Source organism: Phycomyces blakesleeanus (assembly GCF_001638985.1).
Source record: "Phycomyces blakesleeanus NRRL 1555(-) unplaced genomic scaffold PHYBLscaffold_3, whole genome shotgun sequence".
Classification (NCBI taxonomy): Eukaryota; Fungi; Mucoromycota; class Mucoromycetes; order Mucorales; family Phycomycetaceae; genus Phycomyces; species Phycomyces blakesleeanus.
This window is the reverse complement of record NW_017265136.1, coordinates 962,009-988,965: the sequence shown is the minus strand read 5'-3', so window position 1 is coordinate 988,965 and position 26,957 is coordinate 962,009. Positions and strand designations below refer to the sequence as shown.

The following is a 26,957-nucleotide window of genomic DNA, read 5'->3' as shown; positions in this document are numbered from 1 at the left end:
ATTGGTTTGAATTATAGTTTATTTTTGTATTTATTAGAAAAAATAGAATGATTCTAGGTTGATAGTATTGGAATAATATTATATGCCTCGGGCCGTCTTCACCGGTATCCTTCATATGACTCAAATCAAGCAGTGCTTTATATATAATGTTTGTAAACCCTCATATTCAGTAGTTATCTTTGGCACAGATACTATTTAACATAATAGAAGAGAAGTTAGATGTGTATTTAAATATTTACATGTTGTGAGTGATATATTAATTTGAGGATACATACAATATAATGACTGAAGAAGATAAAAATAAAACTTTGAGAGTTCGAGGCATGGCGTCAAGTATAATTTCTTTAACAATGAAAATAATATAGAGAAGTTAGTTTGAGTGAATTGGGTGACAGAATATGTAATGAACGTACCCGAAGAAAGTCGATTTATTTGTAGACCTAGATAGTACTTGTCAAGAGTTGATATAACCTTTAGTAAAAAACATATATTAATATACAGTATAAATAATACTATCATACATATTAAGAGAATAAAAGAAGAAGTCTTACCATGTCAATGACGGCGCCAAGAGATAGAGGTTCTTGATTAATTGCGTGTTTGGCAGATGAACATTCATCTGTAATAAAAATTATATTCTGTCAGATAAATATTAAAAGTAAATAAAAAATAAAATATTACCGTGTTGATGGTCTTGTTTAATTGTAGGGAATATTTTTGGCGATATTGTCTATAAAAAAGGAGAAAAGTCAGAATAATTTTATAGGATGATGACATGAAGTATAGTTACTAACCTGGACTAATCCGGATGGCCATTGTAAAGAGAATACATCAGAAGGAAAAAACACGCTAGTATCTATGACAACTGAAATAATAATTATTATTTAGTTACATTTGAAGAAAAGAATTGCTTTAAAAAAAAAGAAGATATGTTACCAAAAAAGTTTGCGAATATAGTAAAACACTAAGAGAGTATATATGTATCTATGACAACAGAATGTGTTAATCTTGTTGTTGTCTGTACAGAAGTATTTTTAAGAAGAATGTATCTTACCAGTAAAATTCACAGTTATAACAAAAATCAGAAAGAGAAAGAAAAGAAAAGAAAATGGTCGATAAGGAAAAATATGGAAAAATATGGAAAAATAAAAAAAATAAGTAAATAAAATACAAAAAAAAACAAAATAGGTAATTAAAAAAAATGAAACTCAAAAAAAATATCCAAAAAGCATAATAGATATAATGGTGTAGTATCTAAAAGCAATCTTTGTATCAATTTACACAGTGTGTGTACAAGAAGTTACTTTAGATATATTCTTTTAACCAAGATCAATCAAGACTAGACATCCTTTTTTTTTTGGAAATATAAATATACGTTTTTGCTACAATCTTACTCACCCTTGCTCACGCACTCTTACAATTATTCTTACTTATACTCACACTTTCTCTCTCTATCTCCCCATCTTTTTCTGTCTTTTATTTTGGTATGTTTGATAATAAATATAATTGTAGTGTATAATAGAAATTTATTCAAAGAATATAAAAGCATTAACAGTTAATACATATTTGAACTTATATTTTTAAATTAATAGAATATGTCTAACCAAAATGAAAGCTATCCCACTCGACGCACTCCTGCTGAGAGAGAGATGACAAACTCTCTTGCCATCTTGCGTCGTGACATGACCACTGTCATGAAAGATGTTGCTGATATCAAAGCAAAAACTTCGAACACTCCTGTATCTGCTGTTTTGCAGAGTCAGCCGATGGCTTTAGTGCATGCTGTTGCTCCTGTGAGCATGGAAATGAATGTAGCTGGTTCTCCCACCATGGCTTCTGATGCAAAATCAGTCAACAAAACAAAAGCCTATGTATGTATCATACATATAGTAAATTATATCTTTAATAACTTACCAAGATTCAATAGAGACTTCTTCGGGAGCATTTGTGGGACCCTAAGTTCAAGTCAAAACATTTGGCTGAAATTCAAGCCAACAATGGCAAGCCAAGGTGGAACACGGCTGTCAACTTCAACCAGTCGCCAAACACTGAGCTGACAGAAAACCTCGTTGCCTACTTGGAAAGAAATTTCGTAGGAGCAGGACTGAGAAAAAGTGATGTTCGTGACTTTGTCTACACGAACTTCACTAGCAGAAAGCGTGCAGCTAATAAGTCTCAGGCTAAAAAGAAGTCAGACAATGCTCGCAACAGAAGGAGTAGCCGCGAAAAGGAGGTAAGTTATACTTTATTTATTTATTATTTGAATAATTCTTATCTAAGTCATTAATTTAAAGCAAAAAAAGAAAACTAATTTAATATTTTCAACAGCACTTGAAACGTCGCAAAACAGCGTACCAGTCTAACAAGACTGCTATTGATGACGAGATGAAAAGAGATTGCTCTGGTCTCATTATAGAAGAGGCTATGTCTGTTGGTGAGTCAGACGATGGCACTTCGCCTCATGTTTCTTATAGTGGGCTTCGTCTTCGTCGTCCAGGTTGGAGAAGTGATGAGGTACTTAGTTTTTTGAAAGTTGAAATATTTAATTTAGTTAATATATTATATTGTATTATACTGAATAAAATATTAATGTCTTTAATATAGTACAACCACTTCATCACACTTGTTGACAACAAAGTGGTAGCTGATTTAGGCTTAAATAGCCATCAATTGCTGTCACGTGCTTTTGGCGAAACCGTTGAAGGACCAGTCCCTGATGCAATTGCGTCACAGTTTCCTCAGTGGGCTCTTAGAAACGGGCCCTAAATAAAGTTTATATTTTTTGTTCTTTTTTTCTTCATTCATAACGTCTTATACTTTAAATAACCAAAAAAATGCATAAAGAGGCATTACTTGTTCTTTGTTTTTTATTTAATTATTCTCATAAAAAATCATAGTGCATAATTATTCATAAAGGCTTCAGGCATAGTATTTTTTTGGCATAGGAATGACCAGCATTCTTTCTTCGTTCATATCAGTTACATCTACAGCAGTTGCGACCTCTAAGTGTATGCGATGTACAGGCAAGATGCTGTGATAATTATCAGCGGAGAATTCTGGCAAGCAGATTGCAATACCTTCATCTCTGTGTTCATTGTCATTTGTCGAACTATACCATCGGATGTATGCAAAAACATGCTGGTCTTGATGTAATGTTGATGCTCGGTGGTTTGGATGAGGAGGCAGAGTAAATGAATGTATAAAAAGATACTGAATTTGTCCGGTATATAGGCTTGAAGTTCGGCCATTGCTGCTACGGAAGAAAGCTTGAACGAGTGACCCGCGCTTACCAGAACTGTTGTTCCCAATATATGTTTGGCCAAGGAGATCAATTGATTTCAATTTTGTGATTCGGTTATTTACAAAATATTGTGACAATCTGGCATCGTGGTAAGAAATGAGATTGGGCATGGAATAGGCGATTTTATAATAATCTAACAATTGAGGATAATCAATATCACTCATTGTTGATTCTTTTAAGGACTGTAAAGGAAAGGTGGATGGGGGGAGTGGTTCATTGCCTTTGATAGGTGCTGCTCGACTTAAGGATGAGTCTACAAATTGTTGCAGTCGGAAAGGTTGTTGGTTGGTTGGAGCATAAGTGGCATAGGTCGTTATAGGTGCGGTCGTAGAGGTAAGTTTTTCGAAAAGAGGAAGGAATGGAATGAGGCTTGGACATGATAACGTATTTCGTACGTAATCAGCTTTGTATGCGTCTGCAGTGAATTTTGTCATATAGGTTGTTTCAAACCCGTCTTTTCTGTTTGTCTTGTTATTCTTTAACAAACCATTGTATCTCTCAAAACCAAAGAGCCAATAGCCATACACGGGTCCAAAATCACGAATTGTGTCATGAAGATGGAGGTGCAGGTGCATGTTGCAGGTGAGGACTTTTGGTTCATATGTATCTTCACAAGATTGACAGAATTCTTGTAGATATCTGTGTGCTTGGTCTATTTCGATGAAACTGATTGACGGCTTTACAAGTATATGGCATGCTTTTACATAGTGCATCCAGCCATTGAACATATTGGACGGAAGAACTGGTTTTAGAAGCACGGGAGAGTACACCAATACCCAAGACTTCCACTCATCTGCTTTCATGTGGGAAAAGCCCTTTCCTATCTTCGTTTTCAGCTTGGTATAGTCGCTGGGCAATATCATCGTTGCTGCAACTGTCTGCATTGCAAGCAGATCATTGTTTTTCATTTTTTTCATTTTTGTCCATGTTTCAATCATTCTCTTTGGTGTTCCCAGAAAAAGATTATGCATGGGATCAATGATCGTTCCACGTACTAGATCAAAGTATCCAAGGCGATACAACTGCGACCATCGAACACCATATTCGACCTCCAGCTGCTGCCTTTCTGAGGGTGTACTCGCACTATTCCACTCCTCAGCATGCACACGGTTTGCTCTATCACTTCGATGGCGCCACTGGTCACAATCAAATCCACGGAAATCGACAGAAGAAGTGCCTGGTAGACGAGAAAATTGATTGTCGCATTTGTAACAGGCGCATGTGCTGTTGTGCGCGGTGAACCCACTAGTCTTTCTGGCAGCAGGTATATCGCATGCAACCATCAATAAGGCTGCACGAACTGTTGCACCGTCTGTTTGCTGGTAGGTGGGTATCTGTATTCCAAGATAGAGCTGTATCATTTCGTCGACTAATGGCTTGAGATAATGATTGATCTCTTCTGATTTTGGCTCTTTTGGTCCGGGCATGAGGCCAACAAGGATTGTATTTTCTGCTTTAAACCGCTCACTTCTAGGCAGGTTGTTAATCACCAGGTAGATAGCACCGCAGGAATAGCTAGTACCATCGAAAGGCTGGAACCAGTCGATGTTTAATGTCAGCATCAATGAACGAGGATGCTCAACAAAAATTTCATCGTCATTGTCCTTCAAATCAGTCCAGGCTTCACCATCGTAAACATCACACAATGTATCAGTGATCTTGAATTCTTGGTTCCAGTGCATGATCTTTTGCTCGAAATCGGGACGGAGGAAAAGAATTTTAAGAGCACGTGTGAGAGACTGATATACATAAGACTTCTTTGCGACCAAACCACCAAACAATGATTGGACCATTAATTTGCAATTACAGGCGGTATGTGCACCAAGCTTTACGAAATCACAATTCAAAGGAGCAGGTACACTTTCCTCATACACCTTGTGGCAATCCTGACACACGACAAATCTCTTAATCCCTTTTGTCATGGCTGAGAATCCTGTCATGCTTTGGAGACCAGAAAGACTCACGGGCAATTGGAAATCCTGCTCGTAAATCGACAAGAGCTTGTTGATGAACTCGATCAAGACAACAGCGCCCTTATTGACCACATAGCGGGAAGCAAACATTACCACAAAAGTAGCAATGAACCTGTGTACCGGATTTTCAGGCATATTTGGGGTGGCAAAAGGATCTATTGTAAAAAAAAAAACAAAAAAAATTAACACCCCCCCTTTTTTCAGATTTTTCTTTTTTGGTTCTTTTCCTTGAATTTTTTTGGTTCTTTTCTTATTAGTTAATTAACACGGACTGACCTTCAGTATCGAATTCTTCGACTTCAATCTCAACAATATTCTCTTCATTGTCTTCACTTTCTTCACCGCCATTGCTTTCTTCGTCATTGTCATTTTCATCACCATCACTGCTTTCGCCATTCGACTCATTGCTAAAAGCAACCTCATCGTCAGAAATTGGGGCTCCTTCCCAAACAGGCGAGTTGGTCTGACCGCCCATTGCTTCCATGGGTCCGGTTTGTTGGTTTGATGTAGCTACATATAGAATTCAATTTTTAGTTTACTTCTCTTTTTATCACAATTAACGTTTCTTACTTTCAAAATCAATATCCATGAGATTTCTTTGAACAGATACATCTATTGAAATAAAACATTATATAAAATAACCAAAATGAAAATGAAAATGAAAAACAAAACATACTTCTTTCACTTCTTTCCATGCCTTCATATCTTGCTCTTTTATTGTGACGCTGGAGGGTTCGTGTAGAAACAAAGCTGTAGCCTTGTTGATTATCGCTGCATTTTGTGCAATAGCACTTCTTATTATAAAGTTCAGAAGTAGAGGACATGGTGTTTATTTTGTTATAAATGTTAAGATAAAAGGAAAACAAGTGTTACATTTACTTTATTTGTTCAAACTTTATAATAATAATAATAATAATAATAATAATGATAAAATAACTTGGATGGTTATTATATCCGAGCCAATAGAAAATTACAACATGACTTTATGAACATGTACACCAAAAAACATGCTGAGATGAAAAATTGCTCTAAATATCCACATGTAACCATGAACCTTCACACAAGGGTATTCAGGGTCATTTCTCCAGTGTTATGGTAAACCTATATTTAGCAATTGCGATTGGTGAATATAAACGATGTACTGGAATAATACATTCATAATTAAGTACAGAAGAAGGTTCATTTCAGAGCTCAATTCCTTCATTTAACATTGGCTGGTAACTTCCCAAAGAATAACTAGAGTACCACTCAACAAACGCAAAAGTATGGGTGATGACAGTTTCGTTGATGGTTATCAAATGTTGAAATAAATACAGTATACAGCCAGGAAACGATGCTTTATCTTCACTGTTATTCTCAAGATAATAGGCACGGAAATAAGATCCAGAAGAGTATTCCTGTCCAAGAAGAGATATCCATTTCATTTTCTCAATTCGGTTATTGACAAAAATCTGATTAGACTCGCAGTTTGAATAATGGCCAAAAAGATTGTGACTGTCATACGCGTGTCTGTAAAACTCCAGTAAACATTCATAATGTCCCTTGCACATTATAATCCTTTAGTCGAGTTTAATCAGAAACACTGAAGGGGGCAATGGCTCACAACCCAAAGCAGAATGACGAGGGTTTAACGAATATTCAACAAAGTCAGACAGAGAAAAGGTACTGGCAGTAGAAGATGGATGCAATGCTGCTAATTGATCTTGACTATTTGAAATGCGATGCAGAAAGTCAATTGCGAACTGGGGAAGATGGTTGACGAAAGATTGTAGAAGCTGCCAATGTATGTTCTCTCCAAAAATCTCTTCATCATTGTTGATTCGAAGCCACCTTTTTGATTTGTTTTGATATTCTTCAACAAACCATTGTATCTCTCGAAACTGAATAACCAGAAAGCATAAATTGGCCCAAAGTCATGAACACACTTACCAAGATGAAGATGTAGATGCATATTTGGTGTCACAGCCGATTTTCCATACAGTGTCTGAAATCTTGTACAAAACAATTGGAGTTTACTGTGGGCTTCGTCTATTTCTTTGTCATTGATTGAAGGTTTTGTGAGTAAGTGGCATGCATCAACAAACAAAATCCAGTTTTCGAGATTCTTGGCTGGGAGCACATGCTTCAGAACAAATGGAGAGTATATGACGCACTACGACTTCCACTCGTCAGCTTTCATGAACGAAAAACCATTGGCAATCTTCTTTGTTATACGCGCATATCCACAAGGTACAACAATATCATTGACAAGCTCTTGCATAGTTAACTGATTCTTTTTATTGATGTAGTTACACTAGCGCCATATCCAAATCATTTGCTTTGCAGTTCCAAGATAGAGGTTATGCATTGGGTCTATAACTGTAAAGCGGACTGGGTCAAAGTAAGATAACCAATGAAGCTCTGACCACCGAGTGCCTTTTTCTTCTTCTAGGCGTGTTTGCTCAGTATTGTTCAATGCATTTGCCCAGCTGACAGCGTGTTCCAGATTCATTGTCTTTGTGCATCTCACCCAATTGCTATACTTAAATCCAGAGTAGTCAAGCTTGCTGGTCTTCTTTATAGTCGTGAATTGTTGTTGACATTTGTGACCGGCGCATGTGCTCATGTGGCTAGTAAATCCAGAGGTTTTGCGAGTGACAGGAATATCACAGGCAACACACATCAATGCAGCACAAATAACAATCTTTCTGTTTTATGAGTCTGTCATTTCTACACCAATGTACATCTCCAACAATTTGTCAACGAGCAGCTTCAAGTAATGATTTATGCTGTCAGTGCTTGCTTCCTTCAGTCCAGGCATCATACCAACAAGAATGACATTTTCAGACTTAAGGCGTTCACTCCATGGGAGATTGTTGATAGAGAGATATATTGCACCACTAGAATGTTTTCGTCCATCAAATGGCTGAAACCAATCGATATTCAGAGTCAACATTAAAGATCGGCTATCATCAACAAACCGTCTGCCATTGATGTCTTTAATATCACTCCAAACTGCACCATCAAAAATGTCAAGTTTGGTGTTTTCAATTATTTGACGATTTCTCCACAAATTGATCTTGGACACGAAATCTGGCTTGGAGAATTTTTATTGCAAGGCGTACTTCAGAGAGTTGAATAGATATACCATTGCTGGAAGAGAACGATTTCTGGTTGACACTTTAAAGAGATTGTTGTTGCAAATGGTGGATTGAGAGAATTTCTTAAATGTACAGACTCTTTGACTTGTTTCCGGAGGATAAATCAAATGACATTATGAGCATGCAATGTATACTGTCATTCCGTCTGTTGCCATATTAAATCCTGTTTTATGCTTCAAGCTATTGATCGTCAGTGGAAGGGCACCAGACATATCACAAAGAGAAAGTAGAGTATTACATAATTCAATGAGAATCGATCCACCGCTTTCCACAAAAAAGATCAAGTGAAATATGACAATGAATACTACAACAAAGCAGATATACAAGAGCATGTTATCAAAAGACGAAGGACAAACTATGAAGACAAAGGTTAAGTTAGTTTAAATTAATATATTGATTAATTGTCTATACTATATTAATTCATACCTGATTCTACTATCAAGGTCCCACTGGTCTCACCAAAGTTTTCTTCTTGTTCAAAATCAAAACTGGTATTGCCTTCTTCAATCTCATCACCATCAATCACAAATGCTCCTGTAATTGTATCTTCGGCAGTAAAGATGAACTCTTCTTGGGACAAAGGTAAGTCAACTGGAAAGAAATAATTGTTGTAAAGATGTAGAAATAAAAATATAATTACAATTATAATCATATAAAAAATAAAAAATAAAAAAAATTTATATCAGTTTCAATTATTATTTTGTTCATTTATTTTATTTTATTTTCTTACCTTCTTGATCAAATTCAATATTTTGTTCTTCATTTTCATCTTCATATTCGCCTTCACCTTCGTTTTTGTAATCATAATCATTGTCATTGTTACTGTCAATACTATCTACTTCCATGTTGTCAAAATGTTCTTCAGGAACATCTATTTTATGAATTAATTTATATTAATTTTACATGTACAGCTCGAGTTATTCTTGTTATTTACCCATTGCATCGTCTTTGGCAACAGGCACTATATGTTTCTCATAGTGTCGTTGTGCATTTTGTCTCTTCTGTTTCTTTCCACAGCTATCCAACTTTGTATAGTCTGGACATTTGCAGATAACATAACTGTCTTTCTTTTGATTATTGGACATGTCAATTGTTTTAAATTATAAAAAAATTATATAGATTTTAAGAGATCTTGATTAAGGTCTTTATATACCAAAAAAAATTATAAATAGATAAAATACTGCTTCATGCCATGACTATAGTATGCCAAGTAATTCTTTGATACATCTACCGCACATATAATCATAATTATACTAATATATTGTTAAGTCATTAACCAAGTCAAATACTGCGTATATTACTAAAAGTGTACACAATTTTTTTTAAAGTCTTTTTTTAGAATTATAATATTTGATATGACGATGATTCGACCATGATGAAAAATAATCCAAAAATGAAACATTCGCCTCTCACAACATGTGAAATAAAAAAATCTGATATTTTAGTTCCATATATCAAAGGGAAAAATCACGCAAAAATATTGCCACAGTAAAAATAAAATCACAACCTTTTATCTCGTTCCCTTGAAATATATTGATTAAATATTTGTTCTTATATTCACATTTATAATACATAAAAAATATTTAAATGATTTATTTTGAAATAGAACAAGTGAAACCTTCAGAATATATATAATTTTTATTAAATATTATATTAACTTTTGTATAAGTGTTTTTTCAGTGTAATTTAGAATTATATCAAAGAAGTGTATAATAGAGAAAAAAACCAATTTTGTAATTTTATGGCCAAAAACAATGATGGTAGTGTGATTTTACAGCTAAAAAAGAGCGATCTGAAATCACAACAAAAAAAATAGAAATTATTTGAAAAAATTAAAAATCGAAAATTGTAGTAAAATTTTTGCAGGTTTTCAGGAACTAAAATCAGTGGTCTTTTGCAGTGTAGAATACCCATCTACATCATCACCACTGAAACATCTGTCACCCACTAAAAATTATACTTCTTTCCCCTAATTTTATATACTTCTTTATTGCCAATATTTTTTTATAATATTTTTTATTAAATTTTTATTAGACTTTATTATTATACTATTATTATATTTTTTACTTTAGTTCACTACATCGTTATTATATTATTACTTTACTTCTATTCTATCTCACTATATTTTTACTTTACCTTTATTCAATTACTATATTTTTACTATATTTTTATTTTATTCTCTCTATATTTTTCTATTCCACTTCTACTATCAATATCAGTTATATGTAATAATATTTTTCACTTGAATTTCTTTTCTTTCTCTCAAAAAATTATTTTAACCAAATATTTTTGTTTATAAAAGAAACAACCTTTTCAATAAACAAAATCATCATTCTATTCTTGATCTTATTTATTTCTGTTTGTTATTTATTATTATTCTTCATTCATATACAGTGTCTTTGTTCTTTAGAGTGTTGTCTGTCAATCTTCATATATTTTGTTTCTCCGTTTTCTCTTTTTTGTCTCTCTCAAACTTTGTCGTTATCACAATTTTCATTTTTATTTTCTCCCTATCTTTTTTATCTGTCTGTCACCAATTCTTACCTGTTAAATTACCTATTCTTTTCTATTCTTATTGTATTCTTCTTTTTGTATTTTGTAAGTCACATTACATTTATTTGCCAAGTGATACTGTTACAATTCACAACAAACAAACATATCATGTGTCATATTTGACATGGAGTGTTGTATAAATTGTCAGCTCTTAACAAAATTTTGGTTGTCCGGCAGTATAGTGACGTTGCAGAATTCTTTGTAATTCTAGTAAAATTATATTTTATGATTTTTTTGGATTTTCCAATGGTGATTGAGACTGAATAGAAAGCAATTTTTCTATTTGTAAAGCAAAACACCAATAAGTACAATGAAAAAGTATTGTGGTAATCCAGACACTCAGATGTTAGATTTATCACATATAAGAACATACTCATATTAGGATAGCATAGTAGCTATCATCTTGTCAGTATAAAATATATATAAACAATTAAGTAATCAGCCCAATAATTATTACAGTTAGTACTGTAGATAATATTTTAAAGATTGTTAAGATAATTATATCATACTGCTGGGTAAACTATGTCAGATCGATATGGAGCTAATTTAGTAGAAAGTTCTAAAGCTCTAGTATAAAAGAGAAAAGGATAGCTAAGAGCTAAAGAAGTACAATTTATGACTTGATGTCCTAATTGTAACACCAACACTAGATAAACAGTAAATACACTCTAATAACCAAATATAGTAAAGGAAGAAAGCCTTAAGAAACTGAGACGTAATGATAAGAGCAGATTGTGTTTTCTTATAAAAAGAGACACTTTTTATTTATAAATAAAGACAATTTATATACAGTCTCAAAGTATTTCTATATGTCTCTATTATCAAATTTATTATTTTTCTATTGTTTCATATCTGAAATACTACAAGCATTATCTTGTCAACAATAACTTCATGCAACCACACATTATATCTTATCTTCTCACTATATTTAACTGAACGAATCAACTTGAAATTAACATTATTTTTATTATATTTTCTTTACAAATATAATTAGCTTCATGATTATGACTTAATAATTATTTTATTTATTTGTACTTAATGATAATAAAAAACAAATTACATTTAACGGATCATTGATTATACAACTTTTTATTATATTTTTCAATAATTTTATTTATTTAATTATTCAACAAGTCAATTGCAAAACTATAAATATCGCAATACTTGCATTTAATAAACATTGATTTTTCTTTGTCTTATTTTCTAATAACAAGTTCTCTTAATATTTAAAGCTGTTGATATTTTACTTCTTTGATTATCTAAATATATTGAGTCAAGTCTATTGAGATTGATCAATTACTGCAAAAGACTGTCAATTTGACAATTTAATATAGTTTTATTAGTGTTATTAAATTTTCAAAAAAAATAAAAATTAAAAATTATATTTTATTTTTGGTTATAATTTTTAATCTGTTTTTTTTTAGCTGTAAAATTATACTAGCATCACTTTCCCTGCTGCATTTTATGTGTCTTTAATATCATTGTAAATTACATTCAAAAAAATATGTATATTAAAAGTATTATATACTTAAAGAAAAGTAAAATATTTTTTATATAATACACCTTTTTTAGATAAAATAAAATAAACTATATTTTTTCTTTTTATTTTTATATAATAAATGTAAATGGAAAAGCAATTCTTTGCATGAAAGATTTGGAGTGATATTATTTTGAGTGTGTGCCAAGAGGTTATGTAATTTCATATTTGCTGTGGTAGTATTTTTGCATGATTCTTTCCCTTAATGTAAAGGAGCAAAAAGAGAATTTTTTTACTCATATGTTGTGAAATATAAATATTTTTTTCAGAATTTTTGTCTTAATGGACAATCCTTATCCTTCCAAATATAGTTTCTTTTTAAAAAAAAGAGAAATCAAAGAGAGTGTGACTTTAATGAAGTGCGCAGTAAATATCTTGGATAATGACTTAGCAAAGTGTGAAGGCAGTTATAATAAAGTGTGCAGTAGGTATCTTGAAGAAATACTTGGCAAAGTATAAGCGTGCCATCAATCAGTATTAGATAACTTGGTCCTTAAGCCGAAAGTCGCGGTTTTAATATAAGTGCTTATTAAAACCCAGTTGATCTTATATTCTTCAAAAGTACCTGCTTTATAAAGGTCACAATAATGATAGAATATATATAAATTGCCTGATTTTTTATATGAAGTTTGTTCTGATACTCTTTTAATTGTTCAAAAAGTCTTATAAAGCTTTTATCAAATGTCTTTAGAAATCTACCTTCACATAGTAGTTCATAACAGACATTGAGAGCTTCAGAAACAAGCTGAAAATCATGCCTCAACCGAGACGCAAAGAGGGAATCATAATATAGCGTATAACAGACTTGAATTATACTTACTCAACGAAGCTCAATGTATTAAACTTTTCAGATTTTCTATGCCAGAGATTGAAAAGATTATCATGGTACTTGGCCTGGAACTAACCTGTCATATTTCAAAAAGAGGCAGCAACATATTTGTTTTTGCCATGTTGATGTATCAATACAGTTCTCCCAGGCGCCTTTTTGATATATCTCTTATTTTCTGAATGCACCCAACAAATATATCAGCTGTTTTGAGAGGAATAGAAGACATGATATATACGAGAAAATAAGATGGGAAATTCAGTTCAATATGCATCTTTTTCTTGGTGGTTTTTTAGATGTTTGTATCTTTCTTTAGTAGAATATTTTGAATAAAAAAGAGCTTAAAATATAGAGATTTAGCATTACTGCATATTCTATGTCTTCTTTATAATAATAATAATAAAAATAATGGATCCTTTTGACAGATAATTATGTATCTGAAAATGTAATTATTTTCAGTTAATTTCAGCCAAATATTGACTTTATGCCCTACTCCAAAAGGAAGTGTTTCAGATTTATGTTATACAAAATACTTAATATAGGCATAATTTAAATCCCATGTCTGAAGATGAAAATTTGTAGCCAAAGATCAATCTTCAAACTAAGAACCAAGTTATCTATTGTATTTATTTATATGTTTTTTTTCACTATATAAAGACCTTAGTAAAAGCATTTCAAAATCTATATTTTCTTATTATTTCACATATTCACCATATCTAACAATCAAATTAAAAACGATTATGTTTTCTGTCAATGTCCTGAATGTATAGCATTCAGCCCTTCTGGAAAGCGCCAAAGAAAATAAAATGCAAGACAACATAATAAAGAACATGGTCTGCTAGTTTCTGCAGCCAACACAACATGTAAATAAAAAAAAACCAATAAAACTAAGATTACATATATAGATTTGATATTAATAAATATATTAAATAAACATGCAAAATGAAAATATTGATATGGAAGAAGACTTTATCTTTGATAATGATAATGAAGACAATGTAAATTCTGATCATAGTAATAATGAAAAAGATAATAAAATAATATAATTTTTTAAAAAGAGATTATTGAAATCTAATACTCTCTATTCTTATATATGATACTAATGTATTATTTTAACTTGTTAATAATAAATATACACCATTAGCTTTCATATTGGCACATTAAGAAGAGTCGATATTTTTTTCGGAAGATACCAACCTTGAATCACTTGTAATTGATAGCAATGAAATTGAAAAAGGAACTACAAGTTTTGATTTTGAACAAGGCGAGACTTTGGATGTTGATACTGAGAGTTCTAGAACTTCTAGAGGTATGAAATATTATGATATCAATATTTCTTTTTGTTGTAAGGCTGGATTTTGAATCTAACTTATCATTTGTCTTCATAGTTTGTGAGTTTTCAGTAAATAGCATGCCCATATATATTTGTTTTGTAACTATTTTCATTGTTATATTTCATCTGATCTTTTTGGTAAATAATAATAGATATATTCTCATTGAGTTCTGCAACAATCTTCTCTCCATTTGCAATCTGGCTAGTTCTCTCCCTTTAAAAATTGACAGCCTAAGACATATTACTGGTTTTAACAAAGCAACAAAATGAATGACAGTGTACATGGCATGTTCAAAATGTCATTCAATATATCCCCCAGGTACAACTATAAAGAACTACACTTTTAAATTTTTTTCTGAATCAAATATCTGTAACAATCCGTTATACAAATTCTCAGCTACCAGCTGTTCTTCTCCAGTAATGATATATTCATACAACTCACTTAAGCACACATTACAGTAACATTTTTCTAAGTGAGATTTTCAGCAAAAGATTAATCTTTAAAGAAATCACCCAACAATGAAAAATATAAAGCTTGATATTTATGATGGTACAATATAGAATGAACTGCAAGACAACAATGATGGAATGTTTGTCAATGATTTCCAATCTCTGATGCTGACATTAAATATCAATTAGTTTCAACCTTTTGATGACCAAACCCACTTGAGTGGTGCGATTTACTTGTCTATTAACAATCTCCTGCAAAGTAAACATCTCAAACCAGAAAATATCATTCTTGTTGGCATGATGCTAGGACTAAAAGAAGCAGGCACAGATAGAATAAGCTACTACTTAGAGCCCTTTGTTGCCGAATTGATAGACTTGTATTCTGGTGTATCAATGACAGACTATAGAAATACCCAGATAACTGTTCGTGCTGCCTTGATGTGTGTTGCTTGCGATATTCCTGCTGTCAGAAAAACGTTTGGATTTACTGGTTATATGAGCATGTATGGCTGTCACCAATGTCAATGCCAATTTAAAACTTCCAAAAAACCACCAAGCTCAATTATTCTGGATTCGATTACAAGACGTAGATAAAGCATACAAAGGCAACAAATCTCAGAGATGCTCTCAGATGGAAAACAGCACGAAACAACAATGCAAAAACAATTTTGGAGAGAGAGAATGAAACCCAGTAATCTCAACTTCATTTATTGACATACTTTGATCCAGTTTGGTGTACTATTATTGATCCAATGCACAATCTCTATCTTGGAACTGCAAAGCAGATGATCAACGTTTGGCGTGATTCCAAGCTGATCAGTGACAAGAATTTTTTGACCATGCAAGAACTTGCCAATGAAGTTGTTGTACCTTCTGGGTGTGCTTGTATTACAAAGAAAATTGGTGATGGGCTCTCGTTTATGAAGGCTGACAAGTGGAAGTTGTGGTGCATAATACATTCCCCATTTGTTTTGAAGCACGTAATCCCAGAACGCCTTATTTTCTGCCAGTTCAAATTTGAGACAAAAAGATCCAAGGAAACAAGTGACCACTTTTTCTTTTGTTTTTTTATTTTTTTTAAAAATAACAGTGGTTGTTTATGAAAAAACACTTCTTTACAAAATACAAAATAATTCATATCACTGCAAAAACATCTTAAAAGAATTGAATTCCACTTACCTGGAATTATCAATAATAGTAGCCAAAAAATTACAACCCAGGTCATTTCCTGTGTTTAGCAGCAAGAATATATTTAAAGACATATCATTGGCCTAATATATATCACAGTCTCTAAGAGAATTTTTTCAAAATAATAAAAACAATTATAATAAGCAATGGCTGTTACACACTTCCTTTATTATTAAAAAAAATTAAGTCAAAATTTTTTTGCCATTGCCAATCCTGATGAAGTTCATTGCAAATGCACAAGATGCAATCGCAATCCTCTCGGATACATCATGACAGATAAAAGAACTGCCAAGCATCATGCACAGAATGATAATGACAGGAATATAGATAAAATCATTAATGGTAAATTAAGTTATCAATTTTTCATTTATTTATATGATGTATTCTAATCCATTAGAATAAATAGTTTTGACAACCGAAGTAAACACTGGTGAAGCTGATATGGACGTAGATCAAATTGAAGAACATATTGAATGTAATAGTATTTTATTTTTTATACCTAATGCGCACTCTATTTAAACTTGGTATCAATAGATGATAATTACTCCATTGGTGCACCCTCACCAGAGCAGTATGCCAATACCCGCTTACCTCTTTTGGTGGAAGAATCTCTTTTTGAAACAGAGGAGTATACTTCAGAGTATGAGTCTGAATATGAGTCATCGGATGAATTTGAGCAAGAAGAGCAGAACAGAGAGCAAGAACAGGGTAAATATTAAAAATAAACTATGATTGAAGAAAAAAGGTTTGAATTAAAGAAACAAAAAATTAATATTATTTTATGATAACTTACAGAGTCTATAGAAAACCTTCCAGAGAATATTTGGCATCAAGTAATTGCGGTTTTCACTGTGATATTTATTTCTAGCTTCATTGTGGATGAAGACGCAGTAATTTTGATTACATTCATAAATACAATCCTCAAACATTATGGAGAGGATTTCCGACTTCCCACAAGCATTCCGGGTTTGAGGGAAATGACATGATACAATGACTTGACAAACAGCGTATCAAAATATGTAGCATGCAGTAATTGTCACACATTGTACGATTACAGCAACAACATGCATACATCCTGCAATTTCAAAAGAGTTGGTAGTAAGACGTATTGTAAGAATGATCTTTACAAGTCTAGTATGAAGAACGCCATGATTCCAAAGTGCACATTTGTTTAATGCTTGTTGACAACTACCTTGAAAAAAATGTTTACACGTCCTTCTTTTGAGAGTGTGATCAACAGATAGAATTGTGAACCAAAAGTCGATTGTACTTTATTCGATATATATGATGGAAAGATGTGGAACGAATTAGTGGATGAGGATGATGTCCAGTTTGTTTCCAAGGAACGATCATTACTATTGACACTGAACATTGATTGGTTTCAACCATTTGATGGAGTAACATATTCTTGTGGTACAATATACCTGACATTTAACAATCTGCCAAGAGAAGAGCAGAACAAGGCAGAAAATGTCATTCTTGTTGGATTGATGCCTGGACCTAAAGAAGCAAGCACCAACGAGATCACTAACTATTTGCATCCTCTTGTTGATGAACTTATGCTATTTTATAAAGGTATCACAGCTGATACATATAACTGCTCAGGTGCTCTGGTGCGTGCTGCTCTGTTGATGGTTGCATGCGACATCCCTGCTGCAAGAAAGACGTGTGGGTTTACATCTCACAACAGCACATGTGCATGCTACAAATGCAATCGTCAGTTTGGTCGTATTGATGGGACCACTGCTGTAAACTATTTTGGGCTTAAGTTTTCGGAATTGGTAGGCCGCACAAAAGAAGAAAATCACAGACATGCAAACCTGTGGAAGAATGCAAAGACATTGACAGAGAGAAAGCGATTGGAGATTGAGAATGATGTTTGTTGGTTTGAGCTTCATTGACTTGTGTACTTTGAGCTAGTGCGTGCAACCATTATCGATCCCATGCACAACCTTTTTCTCGGGACTGCAAAATGAATGATGGATACTTGGATTGCAAACAATTTGCTTGATGACAAAGATTTTGTAGAGATGCAGGAAGAGACTAATAGAATAGTACTCCCTGTAGGGTATACGCCTCTGAAGATAAAGATTGGAAAGAAATTTCCATTTATGAAGGCAGATGAGTGGAAATCATGGTGCCTGATATACTCTCCTGTTCTGCTTAAGACATGCCTGTGAGATGATCTGCTTGGCAATTGGATCCATTTTGTCAATGCATGCAGAGAATTGACAAAGTCAAGTATCACCAAAAATGGGATCAAAAAAGCTCACGAAAGATTGGAGGAGTTCTGTGTTGGTTGTGAAGACTTTTATAAACCAGATGTATTCACGCAAAACATGCATCTCCATCTCCATCTAAAAGAAATGATTGAGGACTTTGGGCCAATTTACGGATTTTGGCTATTTAGCTTTGAGCGCTATAATGGTGTATTAAAAGGGTTTGAGACAAACCAGAAGAGTGGGTTCAAGAATACCTACATGAAAAGATTTCTTGAGAGTTCTTATAATGGTAACTTTTGTCAAGGGCATCTCAGAAATGTTACCAGCTCTTTACTCCTCTCTCTCTTTCTCAAGCTATCTGGCCGTAAAATCTATAATCCTGCACTTTCGCCACATCCTTTGATACCATCATTCTTTCACTTGCCAACGTTCTTACAATCTGCTGAAAAGCCTTCAAAGCAAACATTTGGCAACGAACCTCTACCTCTTTCCACTCTACCATTGTGTTTGAAGCTACCAACAACAATAAGAAAATCTGAGTATGATTGTCTGCTCGATTTCTATAAAATTGAGTATGATGATGATTCTCTTTGCAGTGCCAAGACAACAATCAGGAATTATTGGTTTGTGAATGACCAAATCCAGAAGATTTCGTCCATCAATCTTCTTGGACAATTTTACACAGGTGGAGAAGGCTTGGTCGTGAGAGGATTGCATATACAAGTGAAATTTATTGAAAAAAGTGGAGACTCTGAGGAAAGATATGCTGGTTGTATTAAGTACTTGTTCTTGTACGATTTTACACCAAACCTCACGCACACCAACCTTTCCCCTTGTCACAACCCCCAACACATATTTGCCTTCGTTGAGTGATACAAAATTCCTCACCATCAACCTAGACTCAAGCACGGAATCGAGTTGTATGAGCCAGCATTTCTGAAATATGACTACAACAACATTCTGCCTGTCCACCGCATCTTGTCGCCAATTGCAATTGGAAGTCATGTGTCTGGTAGTGGTGCAGCAAAAGTCGTTGTTATTCCTCTGCCAAGAAAGCTGTACGCTTAATAAAATACTCTATCCTTTTTTTAAAATAATAATAATAATATAAAACATAGTTCATAGACATAAAAAGAGATGTGATAAAGAGTGCAACTAAAAAGACAGAAATTTGATTATATGCGTTTTGACCACGCAGACATTTTTGTGACCAAGCCACGAGGAATTGTCTTGTGTATTAACACATGACTCTGCGACTTCAACTGCGTTGCTCTTTTTCCCAAGTCATCTCTGGCAAGCTCATCAAGAAAGTCAAACACGGTATTCAACTATAAATGTATATATACATCAGGAATCAAACAACAGAAAAACCATTTTATATAAAACATTATCTCATCACTACGCCAATCAGGACGAGATGCAACAACAGAAGTATTGGTTTCTGTCTCATCACCAGACATTGCGTCTCTGTAAAAAACGCCATTATAATCCCAATTAAACTTTTCAGTGCCGGCATCCTTATGCTTTGTGTATGTTCTTTTTCTCTTTTTATTAAGCTACGATATATATAATATTTTAAGTATACTTGTCAAAATTGAATTATTATAAATAGAAATGCTTACAGCAGTCTTTCTATTTCATCTTCTGTTTGAGGTAGTGTTTGTCTGTCTGTCTTCTTCAGTAAGCTTACTAGCAGCCAAGCAATTGTAATAGCTGTTTACAATTATACCACATAGCTCTTTTGGTGGTATCATGGCTGCTACAGGTTGACGACGAATGTAAAGCATCAATTCACTTGCAAGATTCTTGTTAAACTCATCAGACAAACCAACATTGACATCCCAAGTTGGTTTATCATCATTCTCTCTGATCAACTCCAAATCATCTGTCTTAAAATTAATATCTCTTAACCGCCCCCAAATAATATTCTATTAAAGGTATATTGATGTTAGATTTAAAGAGAGATTGTTTTTATAATTTTAGTATTTGAGTTTACTGAGATCTTTGGGTGTCTTGAGCTGTTTATGATGTCCTGAGGATCCATATCAGAATCCAGAACAGCTTGCATGCCAGTTGATTGAGCACCCACCTGGCATTGTACTGTTCAAATAGTCATTCTATTGGAAAACAATATAGTTTGTGTTTAATTACCTTTCAATTCACTAACATCGGAACTAACATCTGTCATTTTGTCATTGAGTGTAGCAAGAAGACTGACTACATCATTAAAATCTGACACTGGAATTGACATATTTTCTGGTCTAGGAGCAATCATTAGATTTGACGATCCTATACGGCCAGTGTTGACTGCGTTGATCAATGGCCTAGATGTTGATCCATTGGTACGTGCATTCTGGTTGATGTTAGTTCTTGGAGCCATTATCTGTATTTTTATATAATAAAATAATAAGTTTCTGGTATGTATTGCTTGATATTTCTATTTTAATAAATTTTTAAGAAAGTATTTTACACGTAAAGAATTGTAGAGTAATTGAGTGATTAAACAATTATGTTAATAATTAAGCAAGCAAGTTAAGCAAGTGTATGAGTGTGTAAATACTTCTTTATTTAAATGATCAAGGAGATCAAAATATATTATTTTGAAAAAAATTGAGCTAGAAAACAACTTCTTTAGGTATATAGTAAGTAACAATTGTTTTATAAAACATATAAAGCTATACTTAGTAGACAATTTTTTTCAAAGTAAGAGAAACAGTCTAATAACTTTTTCAGGGTCTATGGCTTTTTCAAACACTGTTTTTTATTTTCTCACCTTTTTCTGTTTTTCTTTACTCTTTAATAATAAAAATAACAATCTTTTAATCCTATTATGTTTCACTTTAGACATTCTTAATATATACATATTATACAGATGTCTTTCATTATACAAGAGGTACTTTATCATTAAATATATCATTATTTTACAAACTATAGATTACTTTAAATAGTCATTACATATATTTCTCTTATATAATCTGTGCAGACAAAAAACACAAAAACATATTGGTGGCATATACGTATATATCTATATCAACATCTTCTTCCCAGTATTAAAAACAATATCTAACATCTACTTTAAATATAGCTCACCCTTGATTTACATATAGTCAGTAAAAACAAATCATTTAAAGAATATAAGAGTACTTGTTATTCATTTTATTATTGTGTTGTCTTTATTTTGTTTTGTTTTTTATATCAGCATTCTCACTCTCCTTTTTTATAGTTGAAATGGTTCTTCACATTCTTATATGACTGGTACTCAAGGACAAGATATGTTCCTTTAGTAAATATGTATATATATGTTTTATATTCCTTTCTTTGTAATATATACTTGAATGACACATCAGCTCGTAGCTTTTGATAATATAAATCTGTGTTTTATTCCATTATTAACAAATTATTCTAGGGTGCACCTTTTTTATAATAGACAATTTTTGAAAAGAGAACATTTTTTGGAATTTAAGTACCGATTCCAAAATAGTATTTTAAAGTCCGAAATGTGATATTTATTGATTTAATCTCAGCTTACGATGAGATTTGTAAAGCTTTGAGAATTGTTTCACAATTTCAAATGCATGTTCAGCATCATAACCAAGACTGTAGGCATTGATATAGGCAAAACTTTTGTGGAAGTATCTTCAAATCTTTTCAGGAACATCATCTTCTGGTGGGCAAACACTATCCAGAAACGAATTGATTTTTCTATTCAATGATTGAAAAGAATAATCACATTCACGTCATGCTTCTTTCTTGGCTGCTCCCCAGTATCTTTCGATCCAATTACATTCACAGTGGTATTTTGGATACAGTTCAAATTTGTGTCCACTGCCTTCAACTATTTCTTCGAGTGCTGATTTTTGGTTGGCAAAGTCTGGTTGTCTCTCCATAATATGGATTGTATAACTTCTAGAATCAGCTGTTGCGACATTATTGCAAGAACGTTTTAAAGAGTATCTCTCTGCTTCGTTTCTATATATAGAACGTTGCTGTAATATGCCACAAAGGCCAATGAAATATTTTCTGTATTTTTTATTCTAAATATGAATAGTTTATAGATACGTCTTTTAGTATAAAGTGATCCCTTATTGTAATTGTATAAATTATGTTTCTATTTGGATAGGATTGTATATAAATCACTTACTTTATGGAGCCGAGACTTGATTACTTCATATTCTTTGTTTTTCTTCATTACTCTTTTTTTAAAAAAAAACTTTTTGCTGTTCTGTATAGTCGTATTGCTTTCTGACATAAAATGAGCTGTCACAAAATTTTCCCTGGCCTGAGTCACTGTCTTTTACTTCAATTGCACACAAGTTCATGTTTTGTGCCAAAAGAGCGTCTTCAGGATAGGCTTTATGATTGCTGCTTTGATCAAAAAGAAAGACAGCTACTGCATTTGGGTGTATGGCATTGAAAAGAGGTATGCCATCTGCAAGCTGGGCACACATATGACTACTTTTCCAATTGCCTTCGTATTGAGCTCCAGGATAAAATATCACTCGCGAAGTTTTATACTGGTCTCCTACATATCCTCTCATTGTTCCATGACAAGGGCATTGGAACTCGGAGATCATTATTGATCTACCCTCAGACTTTGGCAAACAATAGCTTTGACTATCTTCCACCCAGGCGTACTTTTGATAGTCATTAGCATAAAATGTACTTTTGTCATGTGTGACAAATACATGCTGCTTGACACCTTCTGGCAATTGAGGATATGACACAAGAGAAGGTGTAATATTGTCATATTTCTCGGAGTATTGATAGTACTCCATCATGCGTTTGCTCCATGCATTTTGATAAGTAAGCACATCCTTGCGCTCGTGCCCATCAAAGTATACAACTTTTCCTGTAAGATAAACATAAGTTATATTAATGTGACACTCTATTTTTATAGAAAAAACCACATTCTGGTTTTCTATATTTGCCTACCTAAATGCTTAAAATGAAATCCCCAGGATATCAACTTTTGTCTTAGGCAATCTGTAGACAACGGCTTAATTGCACTACCTTCGATCTCTAACTCATCTGATAGTAAGCTGCTACCAATGGCCTTAGGCAGAATGATTTCTTTTGACTGAAAGTCCAGCAATACTTCTTTTAGCTCTTGGCTGACTTCTGAACCATTTGAGTATTTGCTGCTTGATGTCTTCATCATCAAGAACAGAGACACGTTTGGCATGCTTGCCTTGTGCACCAAGACTGATTCGTCTAGTCTCCAAATACTCCTTTGCATGTTGGCAAATCTTATGGGCTCTGTACCAAATAGATTTTTGCTTGTATACAATGTCGCTTGCAAACTTAGAAGCTGCCATTTTCTTCATGTCCATATTGATCAAAGCATATAAGTAATGATATGCTCATTCGTACTTTCCCATCTCTGCTACACCAAGTTTTTGCTGCTCTGAAGTCGAACTGATGACAGATACTGCGAACTTTGACAAGTCAATGATTGCATCTTTTACTCTGCTTTTGAACTCTTCCTTTGACTCGACTTCATCTGCACTATCACTTTCTTTATCCAATCCAATTTCTGTCTCAGCAGAAGAAGAGTTTGCGATAGGCAAAAAAAAGAAGTCAACTCTAGCACTTCCTTTTGCTGCTTCTCTTTCTGCCTTTTTCAGTCTACGAACATGTTGAGATGAGTATGATGAACGATTGCAACTGTATTTTCTATTGAGAGCATCTTCAGCTTTTTTGGTCCAAGAAAGTCTGAGATTTTTGACATCACTGCCAGAAGATTCCAAAATCTCAGGGGTAGGATCAACTTCCTTTCTAACTAACTCTACACTTTCGCTCTGAGAGTGAGAAAGTCTTTTAGCAGCAGCTTTTTGAGATAAAGCTCTCATTTTAGAATTGATTTTTGGCATTGTCGATTGTGTTTTTATCAGGAACAAATTGTTTTTTTTTAAAATAGATTGTCTTATTTAGTAACGTTTTACATTATGTAAGTTGATAAAGAACTCAGTTGGTTATATTATTGGTTGAAAAATGAAGCCATCATTTTGGTCGCACTGCTTAAACACTGAGATGTTATCTTGTTTAAAAAAACATTTTTGTAGAAAAGTAGTAGATGTCTCACTGCAGAGAGTTTTTAAATAGCATTAAAAGCATATTAAAGCAAACAGAAATCAAAAATATTAAGATCTCAGAAAGCCTTTTGGCTTTCTAGTTTTATTAATAAAAAATACACACTATAAAAAGATACACTATACGTTACACAAATATCAAATTAAAACCCAGGGAGCATTATTATTAGTCAGAAAATAAGAACATTTTTTGAGCCTCCCTGCTTAAATATCGAAACTTCATCTTGCTTAAAGTTTTTTTTTGCAGAGAAGTAAAAGAAGTCTCACCGCAGAGATCTTGTAAATAGTAAAGCAAACGACTCAGCGGTAACAAAATTCAAAAAAATTAAGATTCCATAAAGCCTTATGGTTTTCTAATTTTACATATAAAAATTGTTGATTATAAAAAAGGTGCACCCTAACAGTATGTAAGTATCTTTCTACTCCCTTTAATCAAATAGCTTCAGTAAGCATATATACTCACTATCCAAGTTTATTAATTCAAAAAATTCGGAAACAAAATTTATAAGAAGTATAATATAACAGATTAGTGTATTTAATAGTAATACTATATAGAATCCTTATTATTGCCAAAAAAGATTTTTTTTATCCAAAATAAAAACAAATAAAAAACCATTTTTCAAAACAAAACAATATCCAATTGAGAGACTCGTGCTTAGTATTTGCACCTATGAGAATTTTTTCTTCGATTCATTTAGCCAATAAACATTAAAGAAGTGCCCTGTTATTACGCCTGTTATTACAAAAACTAGGTCTACATCAAATTACAGGTGTAATCAGTAGTAGATAATACATTGTTCTGCATTTCGAATAGTCTATATAATCGATCCCAAGAACAGTTGATACACAGACATTATACTTAAACTCCCGGTTTTTATTTTTGGAATAAGATAATATTCAATTATTTTTGACACTTTATTCAATAACTTGTCAACTATGATTTCCTTAATATTTATGAGTAATTCATTTTTATATGACAAAATATTCTGATAATCAAAACCTATTATTATAATAATTCCCAATGGTTTTTGCAGTATATGTAATTTTTTTTTATTGACGTTGAGTATTCATATTTCTAATATTATCCATTCTATCTAACAACTCTTTAAAAAACAAGTCATATCATTTATCTCAAACATATCACAGTCAGAAATCATTTGCATGTGTTCAAGATCGAGTCTTTGATAATGAAATAAAGTGGTGTAGATGATAAGATCTATAATAGACTTATCAACATCATTTTGAGTACTTATAAAATCTTCTCTACTGTCCTCTTTGTCAAAAATCACAACTTATTCTTCTTCTTTGACTAACACTGCTGGTCTATACATTACCAAGTGATTGTCATCTCTTTGAATTATATATAAGATGTTAATCATATGATATCTTTTGAGAAAAAATACATGCTTGCAAAGTACTTGTCAAGAGATGTATCTGGGGCACACACAGCATTTGATTAAATCATTTACAGCAGTGATAGAATACCATATTGTATCATTTGTAAAGACATGATTTGCTACTTGCTATCAGAGCCATCCATACTACAGTACCAAAAAGAAATGTTTCGCCAATTTTAACATCCACCATGAATGGTAAAGAAGATATCACAACTTCAAATCCCTTTCTAAAGATATACAATACGTATTGAAATATAATACTTGGAACAATAAAAGTGAAAGACATATATATTAATAATGTAAAAAAAAGATACAGTTTTAATAGGAGATTTGCTTAAATTTCTTTTTCTTAAGTAAGGCCAATCGATTTGGTATATTCAAGCAGCATCTTCTACAAGTTTTTGCTCATATTTTGTTTCACTCTTCCAACAAAGCAGCCTTCAGCTCATTCGGAGAATTTGGTCTGGGGCGTCTTGCTCTGATTTGGTGATCAATGATTTCCCATATATTCTCAATGGGGCTAAGGTCAGGGCTGTTGGGTGGCCATTGCAAAACATCAATACCATGTTCTTTCTTAAACTTTCCTGCAACTTTTGATTTATGCGCCTTGGCATTATCTTCCTAGGACTTGTAGCTACTGCTGCTAGGTACAGGAAGAGCATGCAAGAATGGAAGAAAATGATCTCAAAGAACTTCTATATATCTTGGACCATCCATGTTTTCATCTAAAAAAACAAGTGGACAAAGTCCTCCTGACCAGATACACCCCCAGATCATAACAGATCCACTATTTCCTTGCACATTAGGGACAAAGTGATCCATATCAAACCTCTCACCAGTTTTGTGCCAGAGTTTTCTGCTTGAATTGTTCTTATACAGCACAAATGACGACTCGTCACTCCAGATAGCTGTTTCCCACTGTTTATTCCAGTCTTTCATGGTTTTGTA

General features: G+C 32.9%; 14 protein-coding genes across 14 annotated transcripts; 4 read left to right on the top strand and 10 right to left on the bottom strand.

Annotated features, from left to right (window-relative positions):
• Positions 1 to 1,595: 1,595 nt before the first annotated feature.
• On the top strand, positions 1,596 to 2,766 carry PHYBLDRAFT_163555 (hypothetical protein; the record flags this gene model as incomplete). The annotated part of the gene is made up of 4 exons (XM_018434829.1): positions 1,596 to 1,871; positions 1,928 to 2,233; positions 2,329 to 2,514; positions 2,605 to 2,766. 4 exons carry the CDS (start codon positions 1,596 to 1,598, stop codon positions 2,764 to 2,766), a joined length of 930 nt encoding a protein of 309 aa, XP_018296488.1.
• Positions 2,767 to 2,919: 153 nt separating this feature from the next.
• On the bottom strand, positions 2,920 to 3,465 carry PHYBLDRAFT_68389 (hypothetical protein; the record flags this gene model as incomplete). The annotated part of the gene is made up of 1 exon (XM_018441943.1): positions 2,920 to 3,465. The coding sequence occupies one exon, from the start codon at positions 3,463 to 3,465 to the stop codon at positions 2,920 to 2,922; it is 546 nt and encodes a 181-aa protein (XP_018296487.1).
• Positions 3,466 to 4,546: 1,081 nt separating this feature from the next.
• On the bottom strand, positions 4,547 to 6,098 carry PHYBLDRAFT_73781 (hypothetical protein; the record flags this gene model as incomplete). The annotated part of the gene is made up of 5 exons (XM_018442912.1): positions 4,547 to 4,712; positions 4,763 to 5,429; positions 5,551 to 5,784; positions 5,845 to 5,886; positions 5,951 to 6,098. 5 exons carry the CDS (start codon positions 6,096 to 6,098, stop codon positions 4,547 to 4,549), a joined length of 1,257 nt encoding a protein of 418 aa, XP_018296486.1.
• A 360-nt stretch (positions 6,099 to 6,458) lies between these two features.
• Positions 6,459 to 6,824, bottom strand: PHYBLDRAFT_163553 (hypothetical protein; the record flags this gene model as incomplete). Its single annotated transcript, XM_018434828.1, has 1 exon — positions 6,459 to 6,824. The coding sequence occupies one exon, from the start codon at positions 6,822 to 6,824 to the stop codon at positions 6,459 to 6,461; it is 366 nt and encodes a 121-aa protein (XP_018296485.1).
• Positions 6,825 to 6,827: 3 nt separating this feature from the next.
• PHYBLDRAFT_157553 (hypothetical protein) lies at positions 6,828 to 7,507 on the bottom strand. Its single transcript, XM_018433637.1, has one exon. It carries the CDS (start codon positions 7,223 to 7,225, stop codon positions 6,968 to 6,970), a length of 258 nt encoding a protein of 85 aa, XP_018296484.1. The 5' UTR covers positions 7,226 to 7,507; the 3' UTR covers positions 6,828 to 6,967.
• A 325-nt stretch (positions 7,508 to 7,832) lies between these two features.
• Positions 7,833 to 8,544, bottom strand: PHYBLDRAFT_157552 (hypothetical protein). Its single transcript, XM_018433636.1, has one exon. The coding sequence runs from the start codon at positions 8,207 to 8,209 to the stop codon at positions 7,967 to 7,969; it is 243 nt and encodes an 80-aa protein (XP_018296483.1). The 5' UTR covers positions 8,210 to 8,544; the 3' UTR covers positions 7,833 to 7,966.
• Positions 8,528 to 9,499, bottom strand: PHYBLDRAFT_68387 (hypothetical protein; the record flags this gene model as incomplete). The annotated part of the gene is made up of 4 exons (XM_018441942.1): positions 8,528 to 8,769; positions 8,841 to 9,005; positions 9,145 to 9,285; positions 9,349 to 9,499. 4 exons carry the CDS (start codon positions 9,497 to 9,499, stop codon positions 8,528 to 8,530), a joined length of 699 nt encoding a protein of 232 aa, XP_018296482.1.
• A 5,711-nt stretch (positions 9,500 to 15,210) lies between these two features.
• PHYBLDRAFT_68386 (hypothetical protein) lies at positions 15,211 to 15,707 on the top strand (the record flags this gene model as incomplete). Its single annotated transcript, XM_018441941.1, has 2 exons — positions 15,211 to 15,213; positions 15,303 to 15,707. 2 exons carry the CDS (start codon positions 15,211 to 15,213, stop codon positions 15,705 to 15,707), a joined length of 408 nt encoding a protein of 135 aa, XP_018296481.1.
• Positions 15,708 to 15,820: 113 nt separating this feature from the next.
• Positions 15,821 to 16,338, bottom strand: PHYBLDRAFT_163551 (hypothetical protein; the record flags this gene model as incomplete). Its single annotated transcript, XM_018434827.1, has 2 exons — positions 15,821 to 16,170; positions 16,293 to 16,338. The coding sequence occupies 2 exons, from the start codon at positions 16,336 to 16,338 to the stop codon at positions 15,821 to 15,823; spliced, it is 396 nt and encodes a 131-aa protein (XP_018296480.1).
• A 232-nt stretch (positions 16,339 to 16,570) lies between these two features.
• On the top strand, positions 16,571 to 17,287 carry PHYBLDRAFT_163550 (hypothetical protein; the record flags this gene model as incomplete). Its single annotated transcript, XM_018434826.1, has 4 exons — positions 16,571 to 16,643; positions 16,708 to 16,776; positions 16,836 to 17,009; positions 17,097 to 17,287. 4 exons carry the CDS (start codon positions 16,571 to 16,573, stop codon positions 17,285 to 17,287), a joined length of 507 nt encoding a protein of 168 aa, XP_018296479.1.
• A 993-nt stretch (positions 17,288 to 18,280) lies between these two features.
• On the top strand, positions 18,281 to 19,591 carry PHYBLDRAFT_163549 (hypothetical protein; the record flags this gene model as incomplete). Its single annotated transcript, XM_018434825.1, has 3 exons — positions 18,281 to 18,477; positions 18,526 to 19,314; positions 19,423 to 19,591. 3 exons carry the CDS (start codon positions 18,281 to 18,283, stop codon positions 19,589 to 19,591), a joined length of 1,155 nt encoding a protein of 384 aa, XP_018296478.1.
• Positions 19,592 to 19,698: 107 nt separating this feature from the next.
• PHYBLDRAFT_163548 (hypothetical protein) lies at positions 19,699 to 21,386 on the bottom strand (the record flags this gene model as incomplete). The annotated part of the gene is made up of 7 exons (XM_018434824.1): positions 19,699 to 19,821; positions 19,870 to 20,079; positions 20,245 to 20,451; positions 20,520 to 20,623; positions 20,675 to 20,906; positions 21,297 to 21,317; positions 21,363 to 21,386. The coding sequence occupies 7 exons, from the start codon at positions 21,384 to 21,386 to the stop codon at positions 19,699 to 19,701; spliced, it is 921 nt and encodes a 306-aa protein (XP_018296477.1).
• An 874-nt stretch (positions 21,387 to 22,260) lies between these two features.
• PHYBLDRAFT_107632 (hypothetical protein) lies at positions 22,261 to 23,097 on the bottom strand (the record flags this gene model as incomplete). Its single annotated transcript, XM_018428007.1, has 2 exons — positions 22,261 to 22,557; positions 22,771 to 23,097. The coding sequence occupies 2 exons, from the start codon at positions 23,095 to 23,097 to the stop codon at positions 22,261 to 22,263; spliced, it is 624 nt and encodes a 207-aa protein (XP_018296476.1).
• Positions 23,098 to 23,883: 786 nt separating this feature from the next.
• On the bottom strand, positions 23,884 to 24,393 carry PHYBLDRAFT_140519 (hypothetical protein; the record flags this gene model as incomplete). The annotated part of the gene is made up of 1 exon (XM_018430418.1): positions 23,884 to 24,393. One exon carries the CDS (start codon positions 24,391 to 24,393, stop codon positions 23,884 to 23,886), a length of 510 nt encoding a protein of 169 aa, XP_018296475.1.
• Positions 24,394 to 26,957: the final 2,564 nt, after the last annotated feature.

What these genes read in the sequence shown, in the direction of transcription:
- PHYBLDRAFT_157552 (XM_018433636.1), bottom strand. Translation starts at nt 8,209, where the DNA reads ATGTTGACTCTGAATATCGATTGGTTTCAGCCATTTGATGGACGAAAA.
- PHYBLDRAFT_157553 (XM_018433637.1), bottom strand. Translation starts at nt 7,225, where the DNA reads ATGCATCTACATCTTCATCTTGGTAAGTGTGTTCATGACTTTGGGCCA.